The following is a 10,920-nucleotide window of genomic DNA, read 5'->3' on the forward strand; positions in this document are numbered from 1 at the left end:
TGCTAGAATGACCCAGATCCGGAACACCGACAATACCAAGTGCTGGCGACGTGGAGCAGCAGGAACTTACGTTCGTTGCTGGTGGGAATGCCAGTGGGACAGGCCCTTTGGAAGAGTTTGGCAGGTTTTACAAAACTAAACATACGTTCCAGCAGCCGCGCTCCTTGGTATTTACCCAAAAGAGTTGAAAAATTGTGTCCACACAGAAACCTGCGCATGGGTGTTTAGAGCAGCTTTATTCATAATTGCTAAAACTTGGAAGCCACCAAGATGTCGCTCGGCAGGTGAATGGATAAACAGACTGTGGCCCATCCGGGTGGAACACTGTCAATGCTAAAGAGGAAGGAACTGTCAAGCCCTGAGCAGACATGGGAAACCTAAACGCACAGAGTGAAAGAAGCCGGTCTGAAAAGGCTGCCATCCGCTGGGCCCAGCAACAGGACATTCTGGAAAAGGCACACTGTAGAGACCGTGAAAAGGCCAGTGATTGTCAGGGGCTTGGGGGGAGGAAAGGCTGAAATAGGTGGAGCACACGGGACTTCTAGAAACTTCTGGTGGAACTACTCTGTATGATGATACTCTGTGTGGTGGGTGCCTGGTGGCAAAAGACGACTCTGCGCCATGACGTCGTGTCGGTAGGGGTCCCTCCCTTACAACCAAGGCGCCGGTCATGGGAGGGGCGTGCACGAGTGGGGGGGGTTAGATGGGAAATCCCTGCCCTTCTTGGTTTTGCTGTGACCCTAAAACTACTCTCAGAAGTAAAGTCCACTCAAAACTTCTGTGACCTAGGACTCTGCCCACGCAAGCGAGAAGTGTGCATGGCTGTCCTTCCTTAGTGTCCTTAGAGTGGAGCAGGTAGACACAGCCCTAACCTCCCCGACGTCGGTGTACGTCGCTTCGTGTTTTGCATTCTGAACAGCGTCACAGTGACTGCGGGGTCCTTCTGCAGTTTCCCTTGTATTTGGATTCTTCAGTAGGATGGACCCCCGGGGGTAGTGTCAGTGTGTCAGAGCGGGAACACTGTCACAGCCCTTGACAGATAACTGCCAGGCTGTCTTCCCAGGGTGACAGGCCGAGTCCTGCCGCCACCAGCAATACCCATGTCTGTGTATTGCTTCCTTGTCGGCCTTGAGGCGCTTTTCACCCTAAATTCCTGATCTCATAAGCAGAGAGTAGTACCTCATTTAACCTCAGTTGGTTGGGTAGCGAGGTTGAAGATAATCTGCTCACATGTGTGTTTGCTAGCCTCGCGCTCATGGTCTCTCCCTACCTGTGAGTCGTGTGTGTCTGCACACTCGTACCGAGTTAGAGAATTCTCCCTAGGTAGTAGTGCAAGAACAGAGCTCCCTTAGTGTACACGGTGGATTACACGGTGCCCTCTGAGCCGGCCTCTGAGCCATTGTTGGGGGAATTAGAGGTGCCTAATTAGTGCGGATAAAGCTGGATCCAGCACCGTGGGCCTTGTCGGCAGTCCCTGGGGGCTCAGCGGCGGTTTCAGTGCCATCTTCCACCTTCAGTTGTTCTGTGAACTCAGCTGAAATTTGATCACATTACAGTATGGCTAAGGGGCCTAATTAGCCGGAAACCTCAGGAAATTCGAAAATTAAAGAGTCCATTAATCCCAAAGCCCCTCCTTTGGCGAACAGCTCCAATTCCCCTTTGGTTTGTTTGATTTTCCTGCTGTGCTTTAGCTCCAACAAGACTTGGGTAGAGTGACAGCCTTTCTGCTGGAACTTCCTGCCTTTCCAGGGGTTAAATAGAACCCTTTAAACCTCCCCTCTCCCAGCCCCACAGCACCGAGCTAATCTCTAAGTAATAGTTGGAATGCTGGTCATTGTTCTATTTCCTGGCTGCAAATCCTGCCCCATTAAGGTGAGTGTAATGACCCTCGTTCATGCCTCTTACATCTTATGACCTGGAGGAACAGGTGACCTGTGTAGGAGTGTCTCTTGCTCAAGTTGTGTGTACACATCCCCCTGCCTTCTGCCTTTGAAATGTAAATGGTTTTGTGTCCCGTGGATCCGCTGTCTGAGCAGTTCAGTGGCGCAGTACGCCGCTCCTTCCCCCTTCCCGGGTAGAACAGAGGGCCCCCAAGGGAGAAGCGGCGTAAGGACGTCATGTGGCTCGATGGACTGACATGTGGCCAGGCTGCACCTGTGAGTTGGTCTGTACAGTGCGGTCATGGCCGGGTGGGGTGGGTCTGCATTCCGTCCAAGGCAGTTTTTTTTATGAACTATGGGCAGCGACGCTCTAGGGAACTGAAGACCAGGATCTTGAGACTGGTGTCGTTGGAAAGATGTGCTTGTGTGACAGCCTTGTAGAAAACGTGGCTGTGGTGTGTGTGTGTGTGTGTGTGTGTGTGTGTGTTTGCTACAGAATACCTAATCCTGCCTTGGATTCGCAGCTGACCCCCATCTGAGAGGTTTTATTAGTATTCAGAGGTCATTTTTGTATTTCATTTGTTTTACTTCTCAAAGCTTTTTTCTCCTCAACTTGTTCCATTTACAGTGGTAGCAGATTGGTTGCTCTTAAAGTTATGAGCCTTGCATTTAAAATGCAGGAAATTAGTCTTTATTTTTCTCAGGTAAGCAGACTGCTCTGAGACTTTGCCCTCTTCATGGCTCGGGGAGATGGTGCTGGGCATGACCATGTTCGTGGACCTTGGCGTTGGCCAGCCCTTTTGGAAGACTTTAAGATGATGAGCTTGTCTTGACCCTCCGGTCACTGGGCAGATCATTGGTGGGCACAGAGAGGTCCTTTGAAATCGGCCTCTTTCAGAGAATAAAGTTTATTTATTGAGTTAAATAATAAGGGTGGATTATCACCAAAGTCTTGGATGCCATGAGCCCTTGGGGGCCCGGTGCTAGGCTGGCATTGGGTGCTTTTGCCATGCTCCACTCTCCGTAGCCAGGACTCAGCCTGGCTTTGGCCTTTGGCATTTCTTAGATGCCACCCGTTTCCTCTCTGCCCGGGTGGCATTGCCTGCGCCTGCCACTCAGTCCCTCAGAGCCACCTGTGACTGGCCTATGAGGCTCGTGCAGGCAGCCCCCACGGGCCCTTGGCTTCCTGGCTGCTTGGTCTGCATTTTGGCTTCCTCTTTGCAGGCCGATTCCATGAATTCACAGTGTGGACTCAGCCCTGGGCCCCTCTCCCCTGTACTGGGGGTTGATCTCTCCATGAGGGCACCTGCTGATGGCCACAGTTTTGCACCAGCAGAGCTTGGGGCCCTGGTAGGGCGTTTAGAGCCATCAGCTTACAAGTGTTTCACCCAAATGTGGTCCCACCTTTGCCTTGCAGTCTCTAAGCTCTACTACTTGAACGACCACTTTGAAATCATTTGGAGAAAATTGGGACCTCTTTCCCAAAACTCGGTATGGAAAGCTTTGGCATTGCGGTAGAGAGCACAGGTTTGCAGGACAGCCCAGACCCTGCTTGCGGCTGTGGGTCAGCTGCTCTCAGATCACCGAGCCTCCCTGCTCACTTGGGGTGACCACGTGTGCTCCACAGGGTCACAAGGACACAGCAGAGATTGTGCACACATGCTTAACACGGAGAAAACAATAGTAGTTGTTCGTTTTCTTCTATAACTTGGCAAAATGAAAGCCGTGGGAAACCCCCTCCAAATTTGCATGATGTCTTGTGGAAAAGAGTTTGTAGAGAGGAGGGGGTATGGCTATTTTAGAGTGAAACAGGAGACCTTGTAGGACTGACTCGCTCTCTGGGGGTCTGACTCAGGTGGCCAGTGTCTCATTCCTGGTCCTACCTGCAGGGTGCCTCATCCTTGAGGGCAGGTGTGAGTTGTAAATGTGGCAGACAGGGTGCATCTTTCATATGGCTTTCCTAGCCAAGCCCTCTCTGATGCTTTTGTTTCTTTTTCTTTTAAGATTCTGTTTTTAAATAATCTTTACACTCCATGTGAGGCTCGAACTCAGACCCCAAGATCAAGAGTCATATGCTCTACTGACTGAGACAGCCAGGTGCCCCTCTGATTCCTTCCTTCATTTATTTATTATTTTTTAAGAGAGAACATGTGCACATGTGCACAAGTGGGAAAGAAGGGCAGAGAGAATCGTAGGCAGGCTCCACACTCAGCTCAGAGCCTGATGCAGGGCTCGATCTCACAATCCTGGGATCATGACCTGAGCCAAAATCAGGCGTTGAACACTCAACCGACTGAGCCACCCAGGCACCCCTGATTCCTTCACTTATTGCTAAGCTTTCATCTAGAACCTCCTGTGAGTGTGCCTAACCCCGAGGACACAGGTGCCACTAGATCTGGTGCCTGCTCTCCAGGCGTTCCCGTCCGCATGTAGGAAACAAGTCTGCATTCCAGGGATGTGACGGGAGGCAGCACACGTGGGGTGGTCAGCAGTGCAGGTGCTGGAGCTGGCTGCCCAGGGTCTGAGTCCCACATAGCCTCTCTGTTCCTCACCTTCTTCGTCTGTAAAATGGGAATAGGGTGGTTGTTTGGAGGATGAGTTAATGTATCTCACGTGCTTCTTGCACAGGCTCCCAAGAAGGGCGCAGTAATTGTATTAACATTGTTGGGGCGCTTATGTGGCTCAGCCCGTCAAGCGTCAACTCTTGATTTAGGCTCAGGTCATGATCTTGTGGTTCGTGAGTTGGAGCCCCACGTCAGGCTCCGTACTGACAGCATGGAGCCTGCTTGGGATTCCCTCTCCCTCTGCCCTGCTCCCCCTCCCCCCGGCTCTCTCACTCTCTCAAAATAAACTTTAAAAAACCACCGTAGGAGGCATTGATTCAGCAAATATTCACCCGTGTGGTCAACCACACGAAGTCCTTGCTTTGCTGTGACAAGACAGATAATAAACGTGAGCCTTTCCAGAGATAAGTGCCGTGCAGCAGCAGCAGCAGCAGCAGGTGGTGTGCTGGGTGGGCAGGGCAGGCGGGTGAGAGCACCAAGAGGGAGGCAGCCACGGGGGGCGGCCGTGCAGGGGCGCCGAGCTGGAGCGGGAAGGAGGGTCTGCTGAGCGATGCTGGGGTGCCAGGGGCCCGATGATGCAGGGCCTTGTGCCTCTGGTCTTATTCAAATGTAACGAGAAGACTTAGGGTTTTAAGCAGGAGGGTACCGTGATCTTATCTATGTTAGAAAATGTTATTTAGGCTGCTGCACGGAGCAGCGATCATGAGAGGCAGGGGTAGAGGCAGGGTGACCACAGGATGCTCAGTGAGAGGGAGGTCGTGTGGTGGAGGTGGACGGGATTGGCATTGGTGCAGAGTCCCGGGGCGGGGAGGTTGACGTGGACTCTGACCGGAAGCCACCTGGGGATTGTTCCCCCACGGAGCTGGTCATCCTCAGGCCTCACCCCATCAGGACATGCTGACTCCGTAGCCAGTGCTCCTCCCACACCTCCCTGCAGCCCCCCACCATCTGTGCTGCACCTGTGTGCTGGTGGGAGGCTCGCTTGGGACTGGGGGGCAGCTTGCAGCTTTTTGTGTTCTTGGTGCCCGAGTAGATCGCAGAGTGGCGTTCACTGTAGTCACTGCCCTGGAGTCAAGCCCTGTGCCGGACCCGGGCAGTACAGAAGTGACGTTACCCTTGCTGTCCTGGAGCCTGCAGCCTGGCGGGGGAGCCCGACACCAACCGGGCAGTCCGGGTGCCCAGACGGACTCGTGCAGCTGCAGTGGGAGGTTGGCATCAAGAGAGGCTGTGCTTGAGCGGAGGGAATAGCAGCCCGTGCGGAAGGAGCCACAGGGTGCAGGCCCCGTGGCAGGAAGGAGCTTAATGAGTGGAGGGACGGAAGGAAGATAGGGGTGGCAAGGAGCAGGGTGGGAGATGAGCGTGGGGAGGTGGGCAGGACCCTCCTAGTTGCTGGAGCCTCACGTCGTTTTCCTAGGAGACTTTTTTCTTTAACTTTTTTTAATGTTTATTGTATTTTAGAGAGAGAAAGAGAGAGAGCGAGCAGGAGAGGAGCAGAGAGAGGGAGACACGGACTCCAAAACAGGCTCCAGGCTCTGAGCTGTCAGCACAGCTGACTCGGGCTTTGAACTCAACAAACTGGGAGAATCATGACCTGAGCCGAAGTCAGAGGCTTACCCAGCTGAGCCACCCAGGCGCCCCTTTCTTAGGAGACTTTGAAGGGTGTAAGCAGTGGGGCTGATCGTTTGAGTCTTTAAGCTTGCTCTGACCCAGGTGTGGAGAAGGGAGGGGGCTGGGCAAGTGTGGGTCAGTCAGGAGACCACTGTGGTAGACCAGGCGAGACCTGGTGGCTAGGGCAAGGGCAGGGGGTGGGTATTGGGGATGGAGAGAAATAAGAATAAAATAATACTTGTAATAATAAATGCTTCCTAGCTTTATTACTGGCATATAGTAAATGCTCAATAAATATTAGCTATTTGCATGATGGTTACGCTTTGTTTGGGGTATGTTGAGGGCCTCAGTACTAGAGTTGTTCAGATAAGCGGGGACAGTAGTAATGAGATGATTTAGGGATGCATTATTTTTTATTCCTACACTGTCAGGTGCAGAAGTGTTCTCACCTTCTGGCCCCAGCCGGTGCCACGGGAGTGCTCTGCTCACCTGGAGCACCCACGCCCTCTCCTGTAGAGGCAGACAGTGGTGGTGTCAGGCTCACAGCCTTGCAGGAGGTTTCTACGGCTGAGGTGGAAGCACTTTGCAGGCTCCTAGGTGCCGCACACGTGTCGGTGGTATCCATGTAGTAGTTCATCCAGTATCATGTATTCCTTTCCATCCCTTCTGCCACATGTTAGTTGGGAGTAGGGAAAAAAGCTTTTATATTTTTGCCAATTCCAGGGTTGTTCCTCACATTCTTTTTTTTAGTGTTTATTTTATTTTGAGAGAAAGATGGACAGACAGTGGATGGGGGAGAGAGAGAGAGAGAGAGAGGATCCCAAGCAGGGTCATTGCAGACCCAATGGAAGGGGCTCGATCCCACGAACCCCGAGATCATGACCTGAGCCGAAATCAAGAGTCGGACTGTCAATCGACTGAGCCCCCCAGGCACCCTCCCCCCCGCATTCTCAAAGGCCTCTCGTATGCCGACTGTGGCCGTGAGTTCTGTTCCTCTCATCCATAGTCTTCCCCATTCCATCTTTCTGTCCTGTGTCCCCACTGCCCCCCTTCCTTGTGCCACGATCCAACCTGCAGATCCCGCGGTGGCTTCTCCTTGGGAACTCATGCTGACTCGGTGGGCATTTCTGAGCAGCTCGCCACCGAGGCTGATGGGTTCTCAGACTTCAGTGTCGTTAAGGCCGTAAAGTGCAGTGGGAACCGCGGCTAACAGTGGCAGTCCCTCCACGTAGCTGACTTGGTGCGCATGTCCGCCTGCCCTGCAGGGGACGTGAATTGAGCAGTGATAATTTTTGCAAACCCGATGACTCAGCAGCCTCTCCTTGGCACCAGCTGAGAGCAGTCTTAGCGTGCAGGAACGAGTCGTGGACTAGCAAAGCAAATTCCTATAAATAATAAACATCCCTTTCTATTATTCCAAAGATAAACATTAGAGATGGTGTCACCAGGGCTTTTCATAACCTTCTGTGGGCTCCTGACTGTTCTTTCCCAAAATGAACGTGTCTGCATTTTAGATACTTCTCTTGCCCCTTTATCCTTCAGAAGTACGAGATTTTCCAACAGAAGCCTCAATATTAGCCGGCATTGCTGGAGTATAAAGGGATAGTTTTTAAGGGTTTTTGCTTCCAAAGATTCTTGTACCAGCTGCTTTCTTTCTGGATTGCGTGTTCTTGTGTGTGGAACAATCAGCTGAACCTCGCTAATCTCCCAGCCATCTTCCACCTGCTTCAGGGTGCACCTAGTCGAGGGCCACTCCTAAAGTGTTTAGTAAGGAAGATGGACTTTTCGTTATCTCAGATCGACACTTTAAGGAACCATAGAATGAAGTTTAAAAAAATTTTTCAGAAGTAAACATTTCTTCTGCATCTGATTAACCCTGGCAGGAAGTCTGTGGGGAGGCGGGGAGGAACTAGGATGTTCGCATGTTTGGATTCCCGAAGCAGGGCCCACCCCTGCTGGGGAGCCGGGAGGCACCATCAGACCGGGTCCTGCTTCGAGAAGGCTTGCTGTCGGCCGCTGTGGAAGCACTCCAGCCACATTTGGGGATGCACGCTTGTTCTCCACGGCTCCAGACTGCAGTCCGCCGCCAGGCCGTCTGGGTTCCCCATCTGAGCCCCACGAGGCTGGGCTTCGGCCCATGCGGGAGAAGTGGGATTGGTGTCTCCTGGCAGAGCGCACGTTTACAAGCTACCACACCACCCCTGTCTAGGGTCTGGTGTGCCAAAATGGCCGCCACAGTCCTCCTGAAGTCAGCCCCGAAAACTAGACCGCTCCCAAGTATGGCTGTGGGAGGGGAGGGCTGCTGCTCGCTCCCAGGACTGTCAGCATCAATCTGTCTATGAACTTGGACTGAGTTAAGGACAGCTGGGGGGATAATTGAACCAGGTGGATCAGGTTTCGAGTGTGAACAAAGATACTGAGAATTGCCTTGTAATCATTTCAATGTGAGGCATACTCCCTTCTCCTTGGACCTTTAAGGAGTCTGAAATAGTTGAAAGGGAGCAGCCGAGAAAGAGGAAGATGGTGATACCCGGTCTGTCTTCACCTGGAACTTGATCTCAAAGGGAAGTGGAGATCGTGGAAGGAGCGTGGGCCCTGGGACTAGGCAAACCTGGTTCCAGTCTTGGGCCGGCCTCTTCCAGGCACTGCGGCTCGGGGACGAGCCCCTGGACCGCACTTTCTTCCTTTCCCCTACCAGGGTGTGAGAAAGACTTGACTCCGTGTATGTTCCGTGCCTGGGGGGGTGGGCATCAAACAGTGGTAGCTGCTGTGGTCAGTGATGTTGTGGGCCTCCCGGAAAGGGTGTGATTATTTTCATGCCAGTCCAGTGCTGGGAGCCCCACCCATGGTCTCATTGCTTCCTGAACGGGCTCTGAGGTCGGGTGGTGGCAGTCCCATTTCACAGTTGGAGGAACTTGCCTGTGTGGTGGTGGTTGAAGTAATTCGCGTGCAAGTTTCAGTAGAAGTGCCGGGAACTGATTACAGGTGGTCCCCACTGCTAGCACACCCAAGGTCTGTCTGTCTTCTTTAAGGACTCAGCAGCGATAATAGTCATGGTCTCCTTCTGATTTAGTGAATTGTAGAAAATTAGAAAAAAAATAGAGTATAAAAAAGGTAAAAAATTGCCTTAATCCCACAACTTATACAAAGTACTATTTTGGAGTAATTCTCTCAGGCCTTTTATTATTATCATTTAATGTTCTGGTAGGTGTAGAAGTAGATACTGTGGTGCTTCCATTCTGTTCTCTGCCGGGTGGCAGTGTCGCATGGCAGTTACAAACGTGGTTTTTGGAGCTGGGTTGAGTTCATATTCCAGCTGTGCCACTGACGAGTTTTGTGACCTTCTATCAGTTCCATAACCTCTCTGTACCTCGATACTCTCATCTATGAAATGGGATTAATAATGGAAGCTGTTTGATAGGCCTCAGTTATGGGGACTGAATGAGTTAACACAATTTAACCACATAGAAAGCCTTTGTCAGTATTACTAACTGTGGTTTCAATCATAATCATTACGTGGGCGCTTGGGCGGTGTCCGATTTCGGCTCCGGTCGTGATCTTGCGGTTGGTGAGTTCGAGCCCCGAATTGGGCTCTGTGCTGACAGCTCAGAGCCTGGAGCCTGCTTCAGATTCTGTGTCTCCCTCTCTCTCTGCCCCTTCCCTTCTCCCACTCTGTCTGCCTGTCTTTCTCTCTCAAAAATAAATAAGCATTTTAAAAAATCATAATCATTACATTTCCTTTATAAACCTGATTTTAGCTGTGTTATAACACACCGTGTAGACATGGGATAACTCGCCTGGAAGACCCCCTGCTGCTTTCATGGTCTCGAGCATGCTCGTGAGCAGCATGGGAATGAGGCCCAAGGCGTCTCCAATCTGAGACAAGATGCAGATCCTTGAAGAACCCTCTCCCTGTTTCCTGAGCTCCAGCGTCAGATTCGATTCACACCTTGTCAGACGAGTGCATTTCTTTTTCTTGGCTGTCGTCAGCATTACCGAGCCTCGAGACCCCACTTTGCTCTCTTACCCCTGGTTCTGGCCTCGGAAAAGTGTGGCCTCTCAGTCCCGCTCAGCGATACACAAGTGTACTTCGTGCCTGTCAGCCTCACGTCGACTCCAGGGTCAGGAGGTGTGTGGCGGCGGGGCTGCCGGGGTTTCATCTGCAAATGAAAACCACCTGGCCAGCTGCTCGGGTCAGATGGAAGCCAGATGGGGGAAGCTGGGAGGGGGCGCTGGGCAGCCTGGAGCGGCGTCCGCGGGCCCTGTCATCTCGGCCTCTCCCAGGCCTCTCCGGCCTGCGGGGGGTTGTGTGTGACCCGGCTTCTCTCCCATGTGCCCAGACAGGTCCGGGGTGCGGGGTTCTCCCGCCCGGGCCACAGCCAGCCCAGAAGATGTGACCCAGAACCTAGAGAGGTGACGCACACGTCAGATCGGACGGCAGAAGAGGAGCAACAGGTGGCTAAGTGGCCATCGGGGTGGAAACTTTAACTGTCAGGCTGGGGGGAGGCGGCAGGGAGAGTAAATAGCAGGGTTAATGGAATCCACATGGCACACGGGCAGGAGAGGCTTTTGGATGTGAGCAGGGCCAGTGATTCAACCAAGAGAGGCCGAAAACAGTCCCCCCCAGGAACTGTGTTGGCCCAGTGACAACTTGCCGCAGACTAGGGGGGGTCAAGTTGAGTAAAGTTGGTCTGGTCTCTAGGCCACTTGTCATGCGAATCATTTGCAGTCGAATGAAGGAAAAATGCATTTGTGGAAGGTAAGGGATGGCAGAGCACTTTGCATTGGGTCTGAATTGTCGCAGCTGCTACCGGGATTTGATTTGGGATTTGATTCGTGGTTCAGAGAGGGGAGCTGCGGGGGGGGGG

General features: G+C 52.5%; 1 protein-coding gene across 6 annotated transcripts in view; it reads left to right on the forward strand.

Annotated features, from left to right (window-relative positions):
* CAPZB (capping actin protein of muscle Z-line subunit beta) overlaps nt 1-10,920 on the forward strand; it is a 133,460-nt gene that overhangs the window by 27,979 nt on the left and 94,561 nt on the right. The window contains exon 1 of one of the 6 annotated variants that reach the window (XM_077775894.1): nt 2,103-2,156. The exons of the other annotated variants lie outside the window; for them this stretch is intronic. Within the exon in view, the coding sequence (XP_077632020.1) occupies nt 2,118-2,156 (39 nt within the window). The 5' untranslated portion in view covers nt 2,103-2,117. Of the gene's footprint in view, nt 1-2,102; nt 2,157-10,920 lie in introns of those variants that run through there. 6 annotated transcript variants of the gene reach the window in all.

The sequence above is a fragment of the Crocuta crocuta genome, unplaced genomic scaffold (assembly GCF_008692635.1).
Source record: "Crocuta crocuta isolate KB4526 unplaced genomic scaffold, BGI_CrCroc_1.0 scaffold127, whole genome shotgun sequence".
Taxonomy (NCBI): domain Eukaryota; kingdom Metazoa; phylum Chordata; class Mammalia; order Carnivora; family Hyaenidae; genus Crocuta; species Crocuta crocuta.